We start from the raw sequence: 26477 nt of genomic DNA, 5'->3' as shown, positions 1-26477 counted from the left end.
TATAAAAAATACAGACTTCTGTGATACAGATATTTTTGTTATTCTCCCAATTAAAATTATTCATCAAAAATATTAAAAAAAATAAAGTTGGAGAAGTCCACTTTTATTTTCAAATTTTATTTAATTTATTCAACTGTAAACTATATCGTAACTGAAAGATAAATCAACACAAAAAAGCAAATTATAAAATGTTTACACTATTTTATCAAAATGTATTGTGGTTGTGGCCTTAATAGATATTACAATAAAATATTAATATAAAAATTGCCACATAACTAGCAGTTGATCAATAGGAGAAAAAGTTGACATAAGGAGCCAGGCATCACCATGCCTGTAATCTCAGCACCATGAGAAACTGAGGCAGGAGCATCAAAAGTTTGAGATAAGTCTGAGCAATGTAGAGACTTAGAAAGATCCTGTTTCAAAAGAAATAAGAATTAAGGATACAGCTCAGTGAGAAAGCCCTCGCTTCAATCTCCAATATGGCGAAGAAGAAAGTTGACTTAAGGAGAAAAATGTATTTTGAATAAATAGGGCTGGGGATTTAGCTCAGTGGTTTTGCTGCCTGCTGCGCAAGTGCAAGGATCCAAGTTCAATGCCCGGTACCAAAAAAAAAGAATGAATAAATAATAGACAAGAGTTAGGGACATTTTAATGTCTGGCTCAATGTTGTGATAAATATGTGGATTTGAAAACTTATTGGGAATGCTCTGTTCTATGTAAATTGAGCATACTGTCCTTTGCAAATATTATCTTTGATTTTTTAGGTTAAATAGCTATTAGAATAGGTATATGAAAAATAGCCTAACAATAAAAAACAGAATGGATACACGATTTCCCTACACCTATTGTTCTTGCCCTTTAGAGGTACAGTGGTGATGAACCAAAGTAGAACCCGAGATTAGCAGTATAGAAATCCTAGTAAGAAAGCAGTACTGCAAAGAGAGACATTTTCAAAATCTCTCTTCTAGTTAACAGCCAATACCTTTGCAGAAGGTTAAAATTTAGGAAATAACAGTCATGTTAGGTCAAGATGATTTCAAGGCTTTGAGAAAATATCTCAAAGCTTGTTTTAAAGTAACTTGGATGCGTCAGGGTGGAGAATAAAATATAATGGAATATAACTTTAAAAAAACAGCTTTAAGATTTGGTCATCACCTAGACAATCTCATCATATCTTTCAGAAGTATATATTTATACCTCAAATTGTACTCCTGGTGTTATTCCTGATGAATGTAAGCCAATCCGTGATGAGTCCCTGCTATTCTAATAATGACCGGAGAAAGCTTTAAGCAACCATTGTCTTTAAAAATTCAAAGTGAGAGTTGCAGTTACTGTGAAGACACAAGGGCATTTCTCTTTCTTACTATTCCACTGGTGGCAGTTGCCCCACCCTGGGTTGGAGACAAGAAGAGAGGCTACGTAATTTTCCCCCCACAGTACCACTTCATGGCAGGTGGCAAAGGTTCAGCAGCATCAGGGGCTCCACCAGGCAAGAGAAAACCCTTCTAGGAAAAACATCTGTCAGTGGGGCAGCAATCAAAAGTCATGATTATGTGGGCTAACACTATCTTGGCTCTAATGCTGAGCTACTAATTAGTATAAAGAGATGGCAGAGACAGAAGGCAATGTGTAAGGTGCTTAAGAGGGAAATAAAAGGATGTGATAGGCTGATAATACTTTGAAGGCTTGGTCTCCTTACTAAATACAACTCAAAGCAGTGGCAAGTAAGAATAAACCCTGAACCTGAAAGCAAAGTAGAGCTTCTGAATTTAGTGGTGGGACTGAAGTAATCAGAGACACATCATTTCCCTGTGTGTGGATTCCCCTTCCTTTATCTGCAAGTTGACAACAGCAATATTTGCCCATGTGAAAAATCAAGTCAGTTAAAAATTTACTGCTATAAAATGTAAATATGGTTATTGGAAATTACAAAAAGATGTTAAAATTCACATAGTTTTTATAATGTGAGTTTGTGTGATTTAAAAACAATGTCCAAACTGATGTGGTGGCGCACACCTGCAATCACAATAATGCGAGGATGAGGTATGAGGATCAAATTCCATCTCATGCTCAGCAACTTAGAATTTGTCTCACCCCTCACCCTGCAAAAGGAGGGCATATAGCTCAGTGTGAAGGCCTTGACTTTGATGAACCAAGTACTGTTCTACAAATTTTATAAAAATGTAATTCACCAAACAATCCTTTCTGGTAGATGGAGTAATTGCCCTTATTTTATTCTAGCAAACAGAGATTAAGTCCCTTGCTCGGGTCATAGAGTTGGTAGGTGAGAGAGCAGTGATTTGAATCTAGCTCAGCTAGGGTCTAGAGGTCAAGTCTTACATATACATACAGTCTCTTCTTAAATAACTACAAAAGGGACACTGGCTGTCCATCATCCATCCATCTGCCAACCAGTCAACCATCTACGCTTTGCAGGTCAGAAAGTTGTTAATGTCCTTTGATTTTTTTTATTGCCAGAAACATCTATTATGATCTGATTTTTAAAATATTTCCTAATTTCTCTGATGTCTGAGGCATTTGATTATTTTTTTTCCATTAAGTTTATTGGTATATTTTAGGTATACAACACAGTTACATTCATCATTGGGATCTTATACCTTTATGGCATTTGATTATTTTTATTCTCAAAATATAATAAAATTTATAATTTAAAACAGAAAAAGGAGGTTATCTGCTCAAGTGATCAAAAGCAGTGAACCTGACTTTGGAATATATTTGATATTCTTTTTCCCTCCCAAGATGACATTAGTCTGTGATCCTGTAATTTGTAGGTGATCCTAAAGTTTTGGTGAAAATCCAATGTCTAGTTTCCCTGCCCCTGCCACTTACGTGTACACACACTCACACACAGCTCAGAGTGTATGGGAAGGCCATATTCTAGGAATATTTAAGCTCTTTGAAGGGGCAAGTAGAATGGACTAGAACATTCAGGGCAATACCTGAAGTAGCATCAAACTAATACAAGATTTTTATAATTCTTCTGATTTACAATTTTGATTACTGCCTTGCTTATCAGGTTCACACATAAATATTGAAATAAACAAAAGAGCTTCATGTCATTGTAATGTATTATTATTTTAACATATTTAAAAATTAAGTATATAGGAATAATCTCTGTCTCTCTTTTTGTCTGTCTCTGTTTGTCTGTCTCTCTCTCTCACTGGAGAGTGAATCCAGGGGCCAGGGTACATCCTCAGCACGTTTTTCTTTTGAGACAGAGTACTGCTAAATTGTGCAGGCTGGCCTTGAGCCTCCTCATCCTCCTGCCTCAGCCTTTTGAGTAGCTAGGATTGCAGGGATGTGCCATCACCCCTCATTCTAGGAAGAAATTTAATCAAAGAGGTTAAAGATCTCTGCAATTAAAAACTATAAAACACTGATAATAGACATTGAAGAGAGCATATAGAAATGGAAGACATCCATGTTCATGGATTGGAATACTTAATATTGTCAGAATATCCACCTATGGAATTAATGCAATGATTATCAAAGTATTAATGACTTTCTTAAGAAAACTAAAAAAAATCGAATTCATATGGAACCACAAAAAATCTCAGAATATACAAGAACCCAATGATAAATGTAAACATGTTGTATACCTAAAATGTTCCAATAAAAGAATTTATGCAAAAAATCCCAGAATAGTTAAAGCAATTGTGAGCAAAAAGAACACAGAAGAAGGCATTATATTACTTGACTTTAAAATATACTATAAAGCTATAGTAATTAAAACAGCATGGAATTGGTATTTAAAAAGACATAGATCAATGGAACAAAAAAGAGTGCCTAGAAGCAAACTCAGACTTCTACAGCCAACTGATCTTTGACAAAAGTCTAAAAGCACACATTGGAGAAAGGACAATAGTTTTTTGGAAAAAAGTTGCTAGAATATTCACATTCAGGAGAATGAAACTAGACCCCTTTCTCTCATCAGTTACAAAAATCAACTCAAAGTGGATTAAAGGATTAAATGTAAGAGCTGAAAATATGACATTCTTAGAAGAAAATATAGGAAAAATACATTGGAATGGGTAATGATTTCTTTTGGCTAAAACCCCCAAAGTAAGATCAAAATAAACAAATGGCATTACATCAAACTAAAACACTTCTGTGTAGCAGAAGCAGTGATCAACAGGATGTAGAGACAATGCACAGAATGGGAGAAAATATTTGCAAACTACACACTTAACAAGGGGATGATACCCAGAATGTATAAAGTATTCACTTAGTAATAAAAAATCTGCTTACAAAATGGGAAACAGACCTACGCAGATGCTTCTGAAAGGAAGACATGCAAATGAACACAGTATATGAACAAATGTGCAATAGTGTTAATGATTAGGGGGATACAAATCCAAACCAGACTGAGCTATCACTCCATTTCACTTGGAATGGCCATTACCAAGAGTACAAATGATACAAATGATAACCTGCTGGTGAGGACATGGAGAACAGGGAACCTTTGCAGACTGTTGGTAGTAAGGTAAATTAGTATGATCATTATAGAAAATTGTATGAAAGCTCTGCAAAAAGTTACAAATAGAACTACTATATGATTCAGCAATCTCACTTCTGGTTATACATCCGAAGAAAAGAAAATCAGTAGGTAGAAAGGACACGTACTCTCCCATATTTGTTGCAGTACTATTCACAACAGCCAAGAAACGGAAACAACCTAAGTGCTCATCAACTGCTTAATAAAAAAAGATGGGTGCATATACACAACAGAATGTTAATCAGCTATAAGAAATCATGAAATCCTACCATTTGTAACAACACAGATAGAACTGGAAATCGTTATGTTAAGTGAAACTCCAACCAGTATACTTAAACAGGAAGACAGCAATGACTGAATTAGAAAATGTTTGCTGGGAGTCTGGTCTGAGTTTTCATCTAGTTACAAACTAGCTGGGCACCTTTGACAAATTGCTCAACCTTTCTGGGACTGCTTTCTCATCAGAAAAATGCTGTGCAGAAGGAGTCTTCTGGGAAAACCAAAAGCTTTCCCAGTAGGTGCTAGGACTTCCCAGCTTTGTCAAAGTGAGTGGCTTTTGGATGAGGAATTCTCAGAACAGTTTGCCTGAAATTTCTGGTCAGATGTGTTAGTCACTGAAGTGTGGAGACAGCTTTAAAGATATTCTGGGAAGGAGCTTAAATCATCTGAGGAGAAAACACAGGAATTCTAAAGAAAAGCCTGTAAGCAGAGGTTGAGAGGCCTTCAGAGAGAAGGCAAGACTGCCTGGTAAGTAAGTTACTGTCAAAGATCTGAAGGACATGAAACCTGCTTAACTGAAAATTGTTGAAGGATGGAAACAACCTCTCAGCCCTGTAAAGTAAACCACCACTGTGGAGAGAAGTAGAATGAAAAGAAAGGGGCTGACACACAAACCACTTGAGGGTCTCTCTGAGGCAGACACATTAACCTCCTCCAGGGAGCTGAGCTAGGTGCTCTTTCAGGGAGTCAAGAAACTCTAGCTTGAACATCCAGCAAAATAGATCTCAGTGTAGAGTGCAGCCCACCAATTCACTCTGGAAATGACTTTGGAGTCAGACCAATTCACTCTCCAGTATTGCTCAGAGTAAAAGTTAGACCTGATTTAAAGCGGGGGCGGCGGGGGGGGGGGGACAAAAGCAAAACACCAAAGGCTCTTTGGTTTTGTTTGATTTAGATAGTTGGCAGTTACTATGTACACAGTTTTTAATAGACATTCACCCACACGGTGCAACAAAAATTAGCCCACTCAAAGAAAAGCAGTCTATAATTCCACAAAATGGATTAAGTTGGCTTTAGAATTACTATTATCAGAATGGGCTGTCTCTTAAATTCACATAAAGAGTTATCCCATGCCAGGAAAATATTGGAAACAATTTTACTCACCTCTCTTCCCTGAGGATTTCCAAGAATTTGGAAGCATCGTGGAATAGAAAAATGCCATAGTGTTACAAAGCATTTTAAAAAGAAGTCATCACAATAGTTTTACATTTAGCACATAGAAGAATATTTATGTGTTATGATTATCTATTTCAATAAAGTCAATTATTTTTTGTGGATTATAAAATAAATATTTGTATTGATACATTATATTTTAGCAACTATATGATTGGATGGATTATATTAAATGTTTAATTTTTAATTTCTTCAAATTGGATAGAAATATTAGATATACCTGATTAGCTAAAATACATACTGCAATTGTAAAATAAAGCATTTTTTAATTTAGAAAGACTCATTAATCTTATGATAATGTCTTTTAACAGAAACAAAGACAAAACATGTATATTTTATCATATGATCATTTTCATTGTAACATAGCAGTGGTACGAGCCTAGAAAAGATCCTCCTGGGAATTCATTTCAAATTATTGAAGCAGCTGTTTCTTCAGTTTAAAATAAAATATCCATAACAAGTTCACACATGACAGATGCAAGCTAAAACCTAGATTCCATAGTGTGAGCTAAAAGCAGATGTTTTGAATGATCATATTTATAACCAGAAACAATAAAACTTAGTTACCTGTAGAAAGATTTCATGAATACTCTTTTCCAAGAATTTGGTTGAAATATAGATCATGTAGATTTTTGTATTTCAGAGAACTAAGCTTCATTATATTTTAATATTCTATCAATGCATATGTTTGTCTTTTCTCTTCTTGTGCATTTCATGTGCATCCTCAAGAATAAAGGCCCTCTCAGAGCACTGAAGTTTACTGTGTTTATGTAATTCCACACTTTCCCCCACTCAATTCAAAGTCAGGAAGTATTTTGTTTTTGTAAATAAAATCACAACTATTAGGTGTGAAAATGTTACATCTTAGAATAAGCGATTTGCCTGGTGAACAAATAGTATAGATCATTAGTAAATGTTAATGTGTAACTGAAATTTTATAAATGATAAACAATACCAGGTTAGTGAAAACTTAAGTTTGTTCGTAGGAGGGTGGAGTTATTAGGGATATACAATTATGAATTTTTCTATTCCATTTCATCTTGAAGCTTATAAAAAATTTCTATTCTAGTGTTGATTAACTTACATTTCTAAACCTAAGGTGATTATAGTGCAGGAGTAAAAACAAGCAATTTGGAATCACAAGACGGGTTTGTGTTCCAGCTTTGCTTTGTATTCATTATGAATCCTGGGATTAATCTCATAATTTCTCCCATAACATAATTCTTTATGATATATAGGAGTTCATTATCAAGAAATTCACATACAGTTGCAGCTTTCTACATGTGAACAGCCAGATGTGTATCAAGACTATGCTCAGGCTACTTCTTCAGTGTTTCTTCCATTATGACAGAGCTTTAAGTAGAGCTTTACACCATTGTTAAAAACAAGTGATCACCTCTGCGTGATGCTCTTCATTCTGCTGTAAGACTTCTATGCAGAGCTCTGCTAGATGAAGAACCTCTTCCAGCTTCCTGGCAGGAGTTGCCAGGTTCATGGTCTCTATATTTAAAAAAAATTATAATGTTACCTTGAAAATACAAAGCCAAACATATTCTAAGATGAAATGATAATACCAAGGTATTGAAACAGAATGAAAGCATACTTTTGAAAGAGAAAGGATGCAAAAAACACAATTGAATATATTATTTGTTAAAAACCCAGCTCACCAGATTGCAGAAAATATTTCACCCACAAAGCAATCACAGGGATCTGCAAGTGCTTTGCCATTTAGTACATAAGAACTAACAGGTGCAACAGCACATTAGATGCTCAACTTCTGCATCAAACAAGTTATATTTCTCCTCAAGGTCAAAAACACAAAGAAAGCAGATACCACAGTCTTTTCCTTCTTTCTGTATTGTATTATCAATACAATGCCATTCTCACCAAATGAGTCATTCCCGGCATTAGCAAAACCCAGGCTTTTTTTTGTTGTTGCTATTTGAATTCCCAGCTTGAACATCCATAGTTCATGTTGATCTTAAATTCAAGAAGTACAAAGTCACCTAAAACAAATCTGACAGCCTGCAATTAACTGATTTCCTTCTCTACTTCCCTGCCACCATCCCACCCCACCTTGCAGCTGTGGGGGTAGAGGGATGGGGAATAGCAGCAGCACTCTTTGAAGCTGAAAGTTCTTTCAGCATTAAGCCAAATTGGTGTAAAAAAACAGGCCATAATAAGATTAAGTGCAGCTCCCCATTAATTCAGCAAAAGAGAAGCGAACTAGTTGACTCTAAGATACAGTAAATGCAGAAGTTAGATTGGCTCTGTATAATGATTGGCCCTGTTTTCAGACTGAATAGGAACAGCTTTCATTTAGATTTTACAGATAAACCTTTGTCTTAGTCTATTTTGCGTTGCTTTAACAAAGGTACACAAGGTACTTTATAAAGTAATGAAATTTATTTAGCTCACAATTTGGAGGCTAAATATCTATGATCGGGTAGCTCCATCTTTTTGGCTTGTAGCAATGCCCCCCTACCTCCATTTATTACAGCTTGGTGGAGAAGTGGGCAGGGAAACAGCCATGTGGAAGGGACCAAGTGCATAGGATTGCTTTGCTTTGTACCAACCCCTCTTTAAAGGACTAACTCCAAGGACTAGGTCTGACAGATCAGCATTAATCTATTCCGAGGGCAGTGCCCACATCGTCCAATCACCTCCCCCAAGCCTCCCATTTTAAAGGTTCTACCACCTCAATGCCACCACCATGAAGACCAAGTGTCCTGCACAGGAACCTATGGGGAAGACACTGAACCCATACTGAAACCAAACCACAGCAACTCTACCTTAGATTCATGGACTCTATTTTATTAAGGAGGTTGTAAGCAAGGGAAATAAAAACAAAATCAGAAAAAGAGCAGCTTCTGTGGACCTTAGGAATCATTTTTTTCTGCAATATTTCCTTTCCTTCAACTTTTCTCTAAAACCTTGGTCTTAAATTTGGAAGATTCTTTTTGTCTCAACTTATTTTCAAAGTGTGTGTAATGATACAGTGAAATACTTCTCACATCAATGTTTATTCACTAAAAATCTTTTATAGCTCATTGTAGGTTAGAGTGTGATGCACATGGGGTTAACATCCCTGGACTCCCAAACCTGCTAAACTCCCCTGTGAGATGGAGGGCCACTGCTTGTCTATGACAGAGACTAAAGAGTACTGTGATTCTTTAGGAGTCATCCTGTCAAATACCACACACAAGTTTTCCTCCAATGCTCTTAGCTGTGGGAAGTAGGAGGAAGTGTGAAAGAAACGGAAGTTAACAAGGCTTAGGCTTTCTAAGGCAGAGTCAGGAGGCTGCAGAGCATCGCACGTGCACCTGCTAACAGAATGTTCCATTAGACTTAGAGAAACAATTAAAGTCAGTATGCATTGGCCTTCTCTTATCTGAAAGCACCCTAAATAGCCAATCAGAATGGGTTTGCAATTTAGGATTTCTGTCCATATGAAAATCCCCTACAAGAAACTTGCATTATGGCTGGCTTCCAAGATACTATGCAGGTCTGCCCCATTTCAGTGTACTAGAAATTCCAATTCTTTGCTTACCAAATAAACCCTATTTCCTTTGACTGCCAGATCAATTTTTTAAAAATTAACAGTAGTTTAAGACATGTTCCTGATCACAAATTCAAAACCCAGAACCAAAACTGAAAGGATTCTTACGCATCGTCTATCAAATCCTCCATCTATTTCAAGAACATTTCAACATCCTCAAAAAGAGTAAAGTCAAGGAGACTCTTGACATAACACAACAGCTTATTCCATTTGGGGGCAGCTCTAATTGTTTAGAGCTTACGAAATCCTTAAGAAAAGTTGGAATCCAAAGAAAAGTTGGATACCAGTAAGGCAGGACATGGGAGGAAAGACTGATGAATACATTTGGGCTTAGGGCACCATCAGGGGAAAGATAAGCATAGTGATAAAGGAACAATTGACTGGGTATGAAGAGGAAGTATCTTTAGAAAAGAGGAATTGTAGGAAAAATGAGGTGCATTTTACAGGACTATGATGGATGATGATGATGATGATGTTATTTGTCATAGTTCCTTGAGAGCCATTTATGTGTCAGGTACAACAAGATACTTAAGTGTTATCATGCTAATTTTCTTAACAGCTTTAAGTAATTTCTCTTTAAAATTTGGATAACCTACAGATAAGAATATTTGCTCAAAGAGATAAAATACATCAACTAAATGGTGATGAAAGTAAGACTTGAACTTCATTCCTAATATTTATGTATTATGCTTACCTGATTAGAGCAAGAATGTACTGGGAAAAGATGGTTGATCAAAGTAGGCTTTCAGTATGCCCATATGTAGACTGGATGCCTCTGTTGATAGGTAACTACGTGTCTTAGCAGGGCCTCAGAATAAATTTACTTTTAGGGAATGTATTTGGAGGTTTTGTGACATGGATCCTGAGGGTCCCATTCCTAACACAGTGAACTATGGGAGAATGACAGTGGGAATGGAGAAGAAGGAGAGGACACCATGAAGGAAGAATGAAAGTAATCCATAAACAAATGTTAAGAATATGTGAACCACATAACCTCTGAGGTTTGTTCTAGCTTAGAGAATCCATGCTGCCTATAAATTTTGGGTTTTATCTACTGAATTGTATTATTTTAATGTGTGTGTGTGTATTGTGTGTGTACACAATGTGTTTAGAAGAAAAGGAAAATGCAAAAAGTTAAAAATATTTTTTAAAATCACAGATGAGGAACTTATTTTTCCTGCATACTTCTGTACATTCTTTACTGAATCCTCACAACCAATCTCCCATATTTCTAGAGTCTCAGAAAGGTTGAACAATGTGCATAAAGTCATGTAGTGTCCTGCTGTTAGGATTAAAATCTCACTCTCAATGACTATAATTTTTTGTTCAATTGTCTGAAGTTCTCTCTCTTACACACACACACACACACACAACCTTAGCCACAAGTATGTATTAATGGAAAAAATCACAGAAACCAACTAAAAACTTATTTTTGTTTATGTGTAAATGTGTCAAAACCAGCATTTATATTTGATATTATCTTAATTGAAAACTGTGAGAGTACCTCGTGTCCAGGGCGAAACTTAAACACAGTGTAAAACATTTTATTCTTCCCAGACTAAGTTTACTGAGAGGATCAAAACTTTGTACTTGAACATAATGGCTACTCTAATACTTTAAATAAAGAACATTTTTTATCAAGTACATGATATATTCCACCCCTGGCTTTCACCCATTTGACTACAGCCAAGAAGTTTAATGCACTCTATAGTCAGAATTCTATTAGATAACAAGGTTATCAACAGTTCCATTAAAAACATGAACACTGTGAATATTTGAGAATTCCTCCTTAAGATGTTTTCTTTCACTCTCTTTGTAACGCTTCCACAGCATTACAGATGTTCTCTATATTCTTCAAGCTTCACACCAAGTTGCGAATTGTTGTAATACATTTCAAATAGTGACATTTAAAACAAATATGCCCAAAGCAGCAAGGTTTCTTGATGAATTTCAATGCACTGCTTTTGGCTATGTTCCTTCTTCTTTCTGGAACATTTTTAACTTCCTATGATAATGCTCCTTGGCTCCCTAAAGCATTTCCTTTTAATTACACCTCCTTACATTTAAGAAGAGATCCCACTGAGGAAAGGGTAGGGAAGTGGGAAACTGTAAGACAGACTGAGTGCTTTGATTCAGTAGGATTTAATTTTGTTCTGTGGCTTCATAAAGGGTGCAGACTCCTGGCACATTCTGGTTGGCTGCCTCTCTGGCTGCCATTTCCTGTCAAGGTCCCTAGTGAAAGGTGCACAGGGATGCTCATGGTCAAGGCTGCAAAGGTTCATGGGAATAATACCAGCAAGATCAGTGACTCCTTTTTCTCCACATATGATATGTTGACATTTGTTAATGCTTTTGACTGTAACTTTGAAAAATTTTGAGAAGTAACAATTGAATATATTCAAAGAATACATTTTGATTCATATGGGTATCCAACCTTTTGCCTTGCTGGGCTATACTGTGAAGAGGAATTGTTTTGAGCTATATATAAAATATATAATATAGTTGATGTATTTAAGTAACAAAGCTTCCTTTCTGAATATGTTTTAACATTAAAAAAGGGCAAATAGCCCAAAGCTTGCAGATTAGCAAATCTGGGTAATTCTTACAAATTAACTTTGATTAGACAGAAGATTTTAAATGTCTTCATTACTTACACACATACACAGACACACCTAGTGACCTTGATTTTTACAGATTGATTGCACCTGTACTTGGAGCTAAACAACAGCAGTGCTCACGATGATGACTAAATGTCTATGGCAATAGTCCCATCCCAAATACTGTACTGTTTTCGTCCCTTTCTTGCATTTAGAACATGATGAACTGCTAGGGAATATAATAAAATACTTTCTGCATATGGACTCAGATTTCTTGTTTTTTCAACTGTCCACATTTTGTGGCCTTGAATTTGATCAGTAAATATTGATTACATGTAAGGTAGTATAGTAGCAAATTATGAGACACAATGATTAAGAAGGCAATATTTCTGACTTCAAAGAATTTATGTATATCTGTTAGCTGGATGATCCTGTGAAACCCAACTGCAAAAACAATGGCAGTGAGATAATGTTTGGCTGCTAAAAGTCCAAAAATGTCAAAGATTTAGATTTCTAATTAATATAGGGAAAAGATACAAGAGAGACAGCATTAAACTAAATCTTGAAGTAAACCCATGCATCTCATTCAAAGGATGCCTTAGGAGGAGGTGTCTGAAGAGGCTGAGAGCAATGCCATTTGTCCTTCCTCTGTAGGGCTTTATTGGGATATACTCTCTCTCCAATCAGGAATGGCTGAGAAACACATAAAACAAACACCTGGGAGCTAGAAGCCCACATGGAGTCTGAGCTGGTCTTTTTATATCACACTGGTCATGGAGATGTCTTCGGCTGTATACCTAATGTCAGAGACTTTCAGGAGTCTGAAGAACAGGCACACATCATCAATCTCACCATTTACCAAACCAAACCAAACCAAACCAAACCAAACCAAACCAAGCCAAACCAAAATACCCAATAAGAGACACCTGAGGTGAGAAACACGAGACTAGTTTCAGAGGAACTCCAGGATAACATCTGGAATGTGGGAGAAATTGTGGAAAGAGGAGAGGACATAGGAATGCAATCACTAGTGAGTGGAGGTGTAGGTGAGATTACAGTCTGGAAGGTGTAGGGATGTTGGGAAATGGGAAGAATTTACCTGAAGTGCTAAGCCCTGAGAAATGAGGCTTCACTGAGAGGACAAAAAGAACAGGAACAGAAAGTTGGACCAAGGATATGGGATTTGATTTCTTCTACCTGTCATCCCCAAGGTCTTTCAGTGCCAGGGACTGTCAGCTTCTATGTGGAAGGGATATGAGCAAAGCCTCAGGCCCAGACGAAGAAATGGTGGATGGATCCCATCATTTCCCTTTTCCTCTCATTGGCAGATGGTGAGCCCCTCCCTCTGAAATATAAGGCAGGAACACACACACACACAGTGCTATGGGTACATAAACAATTTCTTCCAACTAGAGATACCAGTATCTATCCTAGCTAACTCCTCTATGTAAGATGCCTCTTGTACATTCATTAACTATAAACTCCTTTAGGCCTTACTGTTGGCTCAGGGATTTTCTCCTGGCTCCCTAGTTTGTTCTAATTTGAATCTTAACTCTTGTCTGGTGTCACTGTTCTTCTTTGCATAGTTCAGAATAATGACTTAGCTGGGAAGTCTGTATTTGTATTGAGGTTTTCAGGCCTACCCTTCAGCTCCAGATAGAGCAATCTGCGGAAGTGACATGGTGCCATAGCCTAGAGCAGCCAGCCTCAATCTTGTCCAGATTGCAATTCTCACGGGCCATTAATCATCCCATGAGGGATGGGAAATCAGATACTTTCTTCTCATTTAAACAAACCACCCCTCCCCCATCACCCATCTGCAACATCTTTGGAACTTGAGATTATTTAGATGATTCTGAGGGATCTCTCTCGACTAAACCCTAGAGGGTTTAGTGTATAACTTGCTAAGAAGACTGCCTTAAAAAACTGGGGGAGAATTGGTTCCTAAAACTCAACTTGGCATATACTTGCAATAATATCTGTAAGACATGCTACAACATCTCCAAGACCTGGCACTGGCAACTTATGGGAAAGGAAATGAGGAATCACAGACACACTGCAGCCTAAATGATATTATGGTCTATGAGTGCTGGGAGATTCAGTGCTTCATCAATGAATGGTGCTATCTTCATTATAGATTTGCTGATCTCAACCTCAGCATGCAGCAGAACCACCTGGATGGCTTGCTAAAACACAAATTTGCTTGGTGTTGTCTCCAGAATTTTGGTTCCATCCTCTGAGGCAAGGTCCAAGAATTGGCATTTCTAATAAGCTGCCAGGTGATGCTCCTGATGCTGGCCTAAGGAAGGCACTTTGAGACTGACTAGTACTTATAAAAACAAAGTGAAAACAAATATGACCTAGTAAACTTCATTTCCCCTTTATCTGAAATCAAGCTACATCTTTATATAAGGCTCATTTTAGATAAAATGTGACTTTTGCAGAATTTGAACAGGTTTTACATTTCTGTAGGGTTACCTCAGGTGGTTATTTATATTTGGGCAATCCTATGTACGAATGAAAATAATTAATGTAATAAGGTATAGCCTCCCAACAGTGGTTTAAAATCCATGATATCTTCTAATACCACAGTTGTTTGAAAACAATAGGTCTTTGGCTTCCTACTTCCAACAGCTCTCTTTGGGACCAACTCATTTAATGACCCTGTCATTTAAAGCAACAGTTTCAGTTAATAACTCCTTGGAATTAGCCATGCTAATGATATAGTACTTTGGAATAATTGTGGTTGTAGTCACATTAACTACTTCACTTGGATTATCTTTCACATCAATAAATTAACTTTTAAGTCAATGGCCAACTGTAGAACAAAGGAACAAAGGCCACAGAAGCACAGGCCTTTGGCAGCTGCACTAGATCTAAAATGAGTCTACAGTCAACAGTAAGTGGTGGGTCATGGGTGATGGGCCACAGAATGTTAGACATGTGAGGTAAAAGTCAGTGACTGTGTTAGACTTTCTTTGGGAAGAATCTGAAGTATATTTTCCCTCTTAAAATCTTAAATTTAGGAATGATAGTGATGAAAGTATATAGAAAAGATAACTAGTATCCACACATATAGAAATTAATATTATCATTTCCAACAGATTTTTATAGTTATGTGATTTATAAGAAGTGAGAAACACAGATTTGAGTTTCATTTATATTGTCCTTTTATTGAGATCCTGGCACAAGATTGCAAAACAGAAAATCTAAAGTCTCTTAGAGAGAATATATCTCCACAGTACTGTCAGGTGCAAAGCCTACAGGCTTGAAGGAGAAGAAAGTTTTCTATGCTGTATAGTTTGCTCTGATTAGCTCCAGATGGAACTAGGTATAGGATTTTAACGTCAATCTATAGAATTTTTCCCTTGTAATTTTGACAGCTAATTGTAAAATATTTTTTTCTAATGACTGGTCTCAAGTTCAATCATACATATATGTATGTATGTGTGTACTGAAAATGATGAATGATCCCTTCTGGTTGTGTTGATCTTCATTTATACATTGTATCCATTTCTCCTAAATAGAATTTGATTCAGAAACTGCAGACTGGAAGAATAATCTTAGTGACAGCCAAGCTGGTATTAAATCGTTATATAATTGAGGTCCAGAGCATCTTTCATTTCATACTTATGTTCTCTTACTTCTAGCTGCATTTATCTAAAACTTCCTGTCTATATTCTTATTCTATTCATACATAAAGGAACTCCATTGCACTGCCTCACTCATATCCTCCTGTCCCACCTTATCCTCTTTAACTCATTTTCTTACACTCAAGGAGAGCACTTTCCAGTGAACAGGGAGGAACACAGGCAAGGCCAGGCCAGTGAGGCAGCAGGGGTGATGATGTCCCGTCCAGGAGTGGACAAGTCAAAAGGTAACAGAGGCTACAGGGCTTGTCAGCTAGAAGGTAAGTAGAAGAAGTGGATTTTTCTAGAGAAAATAATATCATTTGAAAAGATTTGCAGCCTTGGTTAAGAAACTGGTTAAAAGGTCTTAATGTCTATATTTGTTTCTTTTAATATGTGATCAAGGTCTTCTAGGGCAGTCAAGTCACACGTTAGTAGTGATAATGTATTTGATGTTAAAATTTGGAGAAGGTCCTAGTTGGGCAAGTGTAAAGACAAGGTGCAGGGAATAGGGTTGGGCTTAGTGCCACCTAGAATATTTCTATAGCATTAGCATACTGGGTCTGTGAACCACTGTGAATATGTGTATGCCTTGATGCTTTGCAGAGTATTTTAGAGGTTTCCTCTTTGAAATTATATCTACTGGGGCCGGGGATTTAGCTCAGTGGTTTCACTGCCTGCTGCGCAAGTGCAAGGACCCGAGTTCGATCCCCACTACCCCCCCCAAAAAAAACAAAAATGAAATTATATCTATTTATTTCTGTATCAGACAGCTTCAATTATATGTTTTAATGTTTTAATTTAGTCTTTCAAACTATATGGACAGTTAGCTCTGGCCTACAAGCAATGAACCCTTCTTAATTTTCAAAACAATTTCATCTGTGCAGGCTTTCAGCACCTAAAAATTCTGTTAAGAGGTAAAAACCTGTCAGCTTGCATTACTCTGATCTTGTACAATTGGAAAAGACTTTTTAATGCATCTAAACTACTCAGATTAACAAGGTGCTGCAGGAGCCACACTGCTATATGTCACTTGGTTTACCTGTTGACACATGTTAGTAAATAAATCAGGGGGTCACCAATCAGTTGCTTTCAAGCTCTGGCCCTAGAGAATGACAAGTCCTACAAAATTGCTTGTGAAAGTAAGGAAGCTTGTTATTTCCAGACTGCATTTATCTGTAGATCACATGCCATGTAAAAGTAAAAACAACAACAACAACGAAGAGAAACAAATATATTACACGCTGTCAAGCGAGCTGGGCAAACTGACATCCTCTCTGAGACCTTTCAGGAAGCAGGTGTTGAACACTTGTGATGAGATTTCCATGCAGCTTTAGAGCCAAGGGGAAAGAGTTTATCGAGAGCCTTCAGTGTCACAGATCACGGCAGAGAGAAGGCCTCCTGGTAAGGAGCACACTGAAGGAGACGTTTCAGAAAGTCCTGTTTTTCTCAGGAGGGGCTTGTACTCTCACACAGATATTTACAGAAGGCAACTAACTGTTCACCATAGGGAGATGTTTGCAAGAATACCGTTATTTCAGATTCTGGGAAATGTGCGAAGTACTCAATTGTGTATTCTTAATGCATTATCTACATATCAGTCATTTCTAGGCAGAAAATAACCAGAAGTGGAACATGCTATTTTTTGTAAGAGAGTTAGGGCAATTTGTTTCAACTCAGATATAAGACAAATCTGGAAAATCATCTAAGAAGTGAAAAGACAAAAATAATAGTAGTTGAGGATACTTAAAAAAGAAAAATGCTAAACTTAAAGTGGCAGGTATTTTCTTCATTATACTGAGATCTTCAATCTCTCTGGAGATCAAGATTCTATCAGAGAGGAATCCATTTTATTTTTACCCATTGAAGCCCACCTTTCAAATATCACCTCCTAAGCAGCCTTCCCTTTCCTCACTGATGAGTGTCCCACTTTTACTACAGCTGAAGCAGACCAGGCTTCCATACACACAGGGGTAGGTTCTACATTCCTATCCTATCTGGTCATGGGCTTCAGAGATGTTTTAGTAACTTGTCTTAATATCTGGTAAGACAAGTCTCTAACACATTATTTTAGATTAACTTAGTTATTAAGTACCTGTTCTTCCTACATTTAAATTTTAAGGTAAATTAGTTGTGAACATTGCAATGGATTAATTGGAGTGTGTGTGTTTATATCTTACAGTATGAAGCCATCCTCTAAGGTGTGAGATGTCTTTATCTATTCAGATTACTTCCTATGACCCCGGAGCTTCAAATTTTCCTTCATAGAGGTCTATGGAATTGGCAAAGTTAATTTCTGGATGCCTTACCCTAGTTACTGTGAAAGTTTTATATTTACTTTCTAGTTAGTTGATAGATGTTATAATGCAGAGGTTCTTAGAGTACAGTCCATAGACCAGTGGCTGGGAATCCCTAAGATATTTCAGTGGTCTATAATGTATTAGTATTACTTTCACAATAACATACTTTGTTTGGGTTTCAAATTCTATTAACATTTACACTAATGTCAGAAAAACAATGGTAAGCATTTCTCTTTCCTTGGTGTGAATCAAGCCTCTGATGGTAAATTATAATTGTCATATTCTTTACCACCATTTAAGAAAAGGAAAAAAGCTAACATTAGATTGCTTTTGATGAAAGTGCAAAAAATATCAATTTTATTATCTTTTTTCCTTTCTTTTGTGGCACTGGGGATTGAACCCAACGGCACTCTACTATGAGCTATAACCCTGGTTCTTTTTAAATTCTTATTTTGAGACAAGGTCTCACTAAGTTGTCCAGACTGGTCTTGAACTTTCTATGCTCCTGTCTCATAAATCTCTGCTCTTGAGAACACATTTGAAAATATTACATATGACAATAAGAAGTTTGCATAAGGCATTTTTACATATTGAAGTATGATGATTATTTCAAGGAAAAGTTACCTGTGTAAATGAATTGAGGGCAGAATGACTGTGATATCCCTCTCCCCCCAATGTGAAGCAGTTTTAGTTGGAAAGACTGACAGATTATGTTTATTCAGACTTGGATATTTGGCAGATATTTTCTGAGGAATGATACAAACATGTCACCTTAAAAGAAACAATAGATAATATTTTATTTTTTTGCCAATGATGCTGGAGTTTTCAAGGAAAACCAGTGTTTTAGAAAGTTTGTATATACCCTAACCTTGACAGCCTCTGAATAGTTTAAGAAATTTCTGATGAGAATGGGTGGATATTAAAAAGGGTAGTTAAAAATATTATGTAACACTTGTCAACATTAGGAAGATCATAATTTGGTGAACCAATTTTTTCCCAATCATTAACACATAAAGTTAAAAAAAAATCACAGTGAAACATTCATCAAAGTTCATGATAAACCAAAGGAACTTATGTAATAGTATGAAAAGTTGATTGATGTTTTCAGACATCCCAATACAATTAACTGCTAAGAAATTACCATTTGTTGGGATTTGGTGTAGTATCACAGAAGAAAATCTACAATTATCTAAAAAAAAAACTTATTTAATTCTCATCATTTTTCCAGTTTCATATCAGTGTGAGTCTAGATTTTTTCATATATTCCAACCAAAACAATATAAAGCAATGGACTCCAGAAACAGATATAAGAATTCAGCTGTCTTCTATTAAAGTAGCCATTAAAAATATGAAAAAAGGCAAAACAGTGCATTTCATTAAAAAACAGCTGTATCATTTTGGAAAAATTTTGTAATACATATATAGGATAACAGGTCTAAGAGATGCAGGAAGGGGGTTAATAATTAAATGGGCTCATAACTGCTTTTGTCCTACCGTCTTTATCAAGTTTGGAAATTAAGATATTTGCTTCATGAAATGAACTAGGCAGCTTCCATTAATTTCCCATTTTATGGAATGCATTTTAAAGAGGAATTATTTGTTTCTTTAAAGTTTCGCTGAATTTGCCTTCAAAACCATCTTGGCTTAGGGATTTTGAGAGGGGGAAATCTTGCAATTATTTTAATTTCTTTAAAATTTACTGGTCCATTTGTGTTTTGTTGTGGTGATTTTTAACTAATATATAGTTTTTCAATAAATATATTGACTTCAATTAGACTTCTAAATTTAAAATTTGGTCATGATATCCTTCCAATATTTTCCATGTGTCTTGTGTCTCTATAGTATTTTCCTCTTTCATATTTTATTCATTTATTTAGACATCTTTTCTTTGCCTACTGGCAGTCTATCTTACTTTATTTCTCTGCATAGCACTTAGATTTCCTTTTATATTGTTTGCCGTATTCTCCTTTACTACTGCCCTTATTCTGATTCCTCAGGTCTCTAACAAATTCTTCAGCTATGCTCACACTGTATATTATCTTCTTTACAACTATCTTATTTTCATACCCAATAATTTCACAATTTCTTGTTCTTATATAAAAAATCTAGTATCTTCCTCTGTCCCCTTGAGATTTTATGTTCAATTTTAATACTTGTCTTTGTCAGTAAATTTCATTTACTGTCTTTTAGAGAGGCTGCATTCCTCAGGATTCTAGATATTGTGGTATGAGATGTCAGGTCATTGAGAGTCACTGAGAATGGGATGATAGGTCAGCCCTTGGCCATGTCCCTTGTAGGTAGTTTAAAGTGAGAGTAGTTTAAAGCTTCAGCATAGGTAGTCTTAGGCAATTTGGGAGCAAATACTAATTATTCATTATTATTACTAATTTATTAGGCAACTCCTATGGATAAGAATTCACTCTTAATCTATTCTATTCAAAGCAGCAGCACCTGGCTAACAGTCACCTTGGGTTGTAGTAACTAATTGAGCTTGGTGATCTGAATGGCAGAGAATTAGAAGGTGACTCACTCAACCTATACTTACTTTCATCAACATCTTGCTACAGCAGAGGTGAGATCCTATCTTAATATTACTCCCAAACACTGGTGTCCAGGCCTCTGGCTACCAATTCTGATGGCAAGAGGCAAGGCATAGATTGTCCTAAACCAATGCAAGGGAGAGTCAAGAATATGACATAAAAGCTTTCCTCCCCCTCACTTTTCCCCTTACTATGGCATACTCTAGGGTAGTATAATTTCCCTATCAGGCATCTTAAGAAGATTGGAAGCCACACTTCTGTGAAATGAGAAATGAAGATGGGTGAAATAAAGGTGAAAGTATACACTGCTTTGTGGATTGCAGCTGGGAGGAGATGTAGAGCCTATGAAAAGCATTTTTAGTGATATAATAGTTATAGATGGAAGGGAAAAATCTAGAAAGAGACAGAGGTATAAGCCAAGAAGAAGAGATGCATATGGGAGTGAATCTATCAAGAAACTAGCAAGTGGAATTGAGATTAGTATCATAGTAGAGTGAGCTGACTTTGAAGAAGATATCTCATCCTCTGATTCTGAAGAATAGAAGGTATGGGTAGGTGTAGCTGTACATATGTTTATAGGGAGACATCAAGAAAGCTGAAGTTTATTGTACTTACATGTTTGGCAGGAGGTGACTGTCCTTAGATATAATAATATGTCATTTAAACTTGATCAAGTTCTCATGATAACAGTTCAGGGAAGATGGCTGAATGGAAAGCAGCAAAGAGACAGCCTCTCCAATATTTGGAGTCCAGATGCTGGAATATAGCAACATGAGGAAGAGAAAGAGGAGGGAAGTAGGTCCCTAAGACCTAGCAAGGATCTGAATTAGACCACATGGGGAGAGGAAAGAAAGGGACCATCGCATGGAGGCCTCCACAGAGGAAGGCATCAGTGGAATGGATCACTGGACACTTTGGACTGCAGTGGCTGGTGAGTTATTCAGTTTCAGACGTCCCCCCAGGAGAGGGCAACTGGCCAGTAGCCATTTTGGAAAGGAGCCAATGAAGTCAGAACTCAGAGCACCTGCGGGTTGGCTCCATCTAGGGGCTCCAAGTGTCAGGGTGAGGTGCAACCAAGTTCAAGCCAGCAGGAGGTCAGGGAGCTGAGTGCAAGCCAGCAAGTCACTCTGAGTCTTGCAGGCTGGAAAACTCAAGTCCCAGCCTCAGAGTCAGAAGCCAGAAAGAACCTGAACTACAGTGGAACTAATGGCCTAGGTTTGCTGGGACTATCCACCACCACCATAATTCTACTGCTAACTTGCTAGGATCAATCAACATGAATCAGAGCTCTGTCTGCACCCTCTGTCAACCAGTGAATAGCAGAGACAAGCCTGAGGTGGACATTTTTTTTTTCTCCTTTTCTTCCTTTTTTTGCTTTCTTATTTTTCTCTTTTTCTTGTTGTTCTGGTTTTCATATGCATGTGAACATATTTTGTTTTGTTCTGTTGTTGTTTATTTCTTCCTCCTTTTTCCTCTTGTCTTCACCAGTTCCCAAAGCTTGCATAATTTTCCTCTGACCTTCCATCTTGCTTCTAATCCCTTTCTCTTCTACTATTTTTCTATTTTTTTTCCTAAGCCCTTGTCCATTTTCTCTCAAGAGTAAAATTGTCATATTGAGTGGATATTTACTGTACACAATTCTCTGGGTTGTTTTAGATGTGGTTATATAACTGCAAATCCTGCTCTTATGGTTAAGGTGGCAAACTAATAGTTATCACAGTTTGTCATTTTCTAGGGTGTATTTGATGCTATTGTTATTACCGATTGTAGTACTGTAGCCAAGGTGACATAATTGTTCTAATCAGTTGTTCTTCCTTCTGTGCCAAAACTGATATTTCCTGAGGGTCATAAACAATACTATAGGCCAATGCCAAAGAACCAGGGGCTAGGCCAAATAGGCAGCAATTTCTTATCCCTTGAAGAGGTAGGATCTTGCAACAGACTCAAAATCCAAAAGCCAGCTACAATTGGAAGACATTTCTGAGAAGTAGTCATTTCCTAATGACTCTTGATACTAGCAATAAAGACACAGATCATAAATAATATACAAACATCAATGCACGATTTAAACTAAAAAAATAGAATATGAGAAGATATGGAAGCAAGATGCAATCTCAGAGTTCCAGCTCACCAAAAGCAAACCCAGGGGAAATGAGGTGGAACAATTTAAAAGCCACACATCTGAACTCAAGGAAGTGGTAATAGTGGAAGTAACAAAGCAAATAAATGAGGCTTTAGAAAAATATCAAATCAGAAATAATTTCTCAGATAACTTCAGAGATGATGACCATACTGAAGGGCATGATTAGTGAATCTAGAGAAGACATAGATGAAAAAATAGAGGAGCTTAGGAAGATAATGGAAACCATGAATGCCCAACATAGGAAAGAAATGGAATCCATGAAACAGATTCAATAAGATATCCAGGAGATTAAAAATTCTATTGAAAGGATATGAAGCAGAATAAAACAATGTGAGGACAGAATATCAGATTTAGAAGACAGGAATAAAGTTAGCAATAAGGAAAAGAAAGACTTCTTAAAAATAGCAAAGAACCATGAAAAATGAATCCAACAGCTGCTAGATGATGCAAAGAAGAATAGCATAAAATTAATTGGAGTCAATGAAAAAGCAGGAGATAGGACAAATAATATTAAAAAACCTGTTCACAGAAGTAATGGCAGAAAACTTTCCAAGCATGGAAAAAAAAATTGGACATATAGATAGATGAGGCATACTGAACTCCAATTAGCCATGGTCAAAAAAATAAAAAAAATTTACCCCTAGGTATGCAATAGTCAGGATTCCAGAAATTCAAAACAAGAACAGAATATTAAAAGCTATTAAGGAAAAGAAACAAATCACTTATAAAGGAAAGCCCATCAGAATTACAGTAGACTTCTCAACACAAACCCTTTAGTCAAGAAGAGCTTGAAGTATTTCAAGCTCTAAAAGAAAATAACCTTCAACCCAGATTGATGTACCCCATAAAACTATCTTTCAAAATTGGTGGAGAAACAAGATATTTCCATGAGAACGAACACCTGAAGAAATTCATGATCACCAAACTAGCATTCCCAAATGTTCTGAAGGACACCTAGAAAGAGATAATGGGACTACAACTTCATGAACCACAACAGAATGAATCCACCAGGCAAAGCAAGTAATTAAACAGAAAGGAAAATAACATGACAATGATAAGTCAATATATAACAGCTATAACCATCAATGTTAATGGTCTCAATTCACCAATGAAAATACTGGCAATGAAACAGTCTGGAAGAATGGATTAAGAAACAAAATCCAAAAATATGTTGTATACAAGAAGCACATTTAACTGAAAAAGAAATTCATGGACTGAAAGTTAAAGGATGGAAAACAATACTCCATGCGACAGGAACCGAGAAAACATCAGGGATAGCTATTCTATTTGTAGACAAAGTGGATTTCAAGACAAGATCAAGAGAGACACAGAAAGTCATTGCATACTTATTAAGGAAACAATCTAAGATGAAGAGATAACAATCATAAATATATTTGCACCAAATACCAGCACATCCAACTACATAAAACAAATATTAACAGACATGAAAAATTAAATAAATATTAATACAATTGTAATGGGAGACCTCAATACCCTACTGTCACAAACAGATAAGCTAGACAAAAAAATCAACAAAGAAATATTGAAAGTGAACCAAATTTTTGAACAAATGGACTTAGTCAATATATACAGAATGTTTCACCCCACAACAGAAAACACATTCTTTGAAACTGCACACAAGATGTTCTTTCTCCAAAGTAGACTACAAACTAGCTCATAGAACATGCTTGAGTAAATGCAAAGGGATTGAAATTATCCCACACATATTATCAGACCATAGCACAGTGAAATTGGAAATTAATGGTAAAAGAAACCACAAAACTTCATAAACACATAAAAATTAAATAACACCCTCCTGAACCACCAGTTGGTCACAGATTAAATTAAAGAAGAAATCAAACAGTTTCTACAATTAAATGTTAATGCCAATACAACATATTGGAACTTATGGGATGCAATGAAAGCAATCCTATGAGGGAAATTTATAACTGTAAATTCCCAGATCAGAAAAACAGAATGAGCTAAAATAAATAACCTATAGTTGAACCTCACGCTTCTAGGAAAAAGAGTAAGTCACACCCAAAGCTTGCACAAGGGAGGAAATCATAAAGATTAGAGCAGAAATTTGTGTAATTGAGACTAAGAAAATAAAAAGAACCAATGAATTGAGTTTTTAAAAGATTAAATAAAACTGATAAACCCTTGGCCAACCTTATCAAAAATAGGAAAGAAAAGACTCAAATCTATACAATTATTAATGAAAAGAGTAAAATCATAACAGATCTTGCAGAAATCCAGAAGATCATTAATACCTACTTTGAGAACCTGTATTCTAATAAGATGGAAAACACAGAAGTAATGGACAGATTCCTAGATACATATGAATTATTAAAGCTGAATCAAGAAGATATAAAAATTCTAAATAACCCAATATCAGTCAATGTAGTTGAAGATTTAATTAAAAACCTGTCAACAAAGAAAGGCCCAGGCCCTGAAGGATTCACTGTTGAATTCTATAAGAAATTTAGGGAAGATCTAATGCCACTATTCCTCAAACTCCTTAATGAAAGTGAAGGAGAAGCAATACTCTTGAACTTATTTCTGGAAGGAAGCAGTACTCTGATATCAAAACTAGAAAAAGATCCAACCAAAAAAGAAAGCTATAGGCCAATCTCCCTAATGAACATAGATGCCAAAGTCCTCAATAGAATACCAGCAAACAGAATGCAGCAAATCATCAAGATTATACACCATGACCAAGTATGATTTATCCCAGGGATGCAGGGATAGTTCAACATATGCAATTTAATAAATGTAATACACAATATTATCAGAACCAAGGACAAGAACCACATGATCATTTCAATAAATGCAGAAAAAGCATGTGACAAAGTCCAACACCCATTCAGGATAAAAACTATACAGAAAAGTGAAATAAATGGTCATCTCAATCTGATAAAAGACATCTATGAAAAACTAACAGTCAACATCATATTAAATGGTCAAAACTGAAGGCTTTAACTTTAAAAACAGGAATAAAAAAAGGATATCCACTAGCACACTTCCTATTCAGTATAGTTCTGGAAACATTAGCCAGAGCCATTAGAGATGAGAAAAAAAGAAAAGGAATAAGGCTAGGAAAGAAGAAGTTAAATTAGCATTATTTGCAGATGACATGATACGGGACCCAAAAATCTCCACTAAAAGACTTCTAGATTTAATAAGCAAATTCAGTCAGCTGTGTACAAAATCAACACTCAAAAATCAATAGCATTCATGTACTCAAATAACAAACTCATTGAGAGAGAAATTAGGGAAATCACACCTTTCACAGTAGCTTCCAAAAAAATAAGAAAATGTAGGAACCAACCTAATGAAAGAATTAAAAGACCTTTACACTGAAAACTACAGTACTCTGAAAAAGGAGATCAAAGAGGATATTAGACAATGGAAAGATACCTGTTTTTGTTAGGAAGAACCAATATAGTGAAAATGGCCATACTTTCAAAATTGTTATACAGATTTAATGCAATCCTGATCAAAATACCAACAGCATACTTCATAGAATTAGAGAAAACAATCCTAAAATTCATTTGGAATGAGAAGACACCTAGAATAGCAAAAGCAATTTTGGGCAGAATCCCTGACTTGAAATTATATTACAAAGCTACCATGATAAAAACAGCACTGTACTGGCAAAAACCAAAACAAAACAAAACAGACCTGAGAACAAATCGAACAGACTAGAAGATGTAGGAGCAACTTGAAACACATTCA

General features: G+C 36.2%; 1 protein-coding gene across 26 annotated transcripts in view; it reads right to left on the bottom strand.

The window, feature by feature from the left end:
- Window positions 1–26477, bottom strand: part of Cadps2 (calcium dependent secretion activator 2) — a 557170-nt gene that overhangs the window by 82115 nt on the left and 448578 nt on the right. For 25 of the 26 annotated variants that reach the window (XR_015448631.1, XR_015448632.1, XR_015448633.1 and 22 more), the window contains one exon: window positions 7368–7471. The exons of the other annotated variant lie outside the window; for it this stretch is intronic. Coding sequence is in view for 21 of the 25 variants with exons in the window: in XM_087204429.1 (XP_087060555.1) it covers window positions 7368–7471 (104 nt within the window). In the remaining 4 variants the exon portion in view is untranslated. The remainder of the gene's footprint in view (window positions 1–7367; window positions 7472–26477) is intronic. 26 annotated transcript variants of the gene reach the window in all.

Source organism: Heterocephalus glaber, unplaced genomic scaffold (genome assembly GCF_053883595.1).
Source record: "Heterocephalus glaber isolate CG9 unplaced genomic scaffold, H.glaber_assembly_v1.0 deba00000546, whole genome shotgun sequence".
NCBI lineage: Eukaryota > Metazoa > Chordata > Mammalia > Rodentia > Bathyergidae > Heterocephalus > Heterocephalus glaber.
This window is presented reverse-complemented; position numbering and strand designations above follow the sequence as displayed.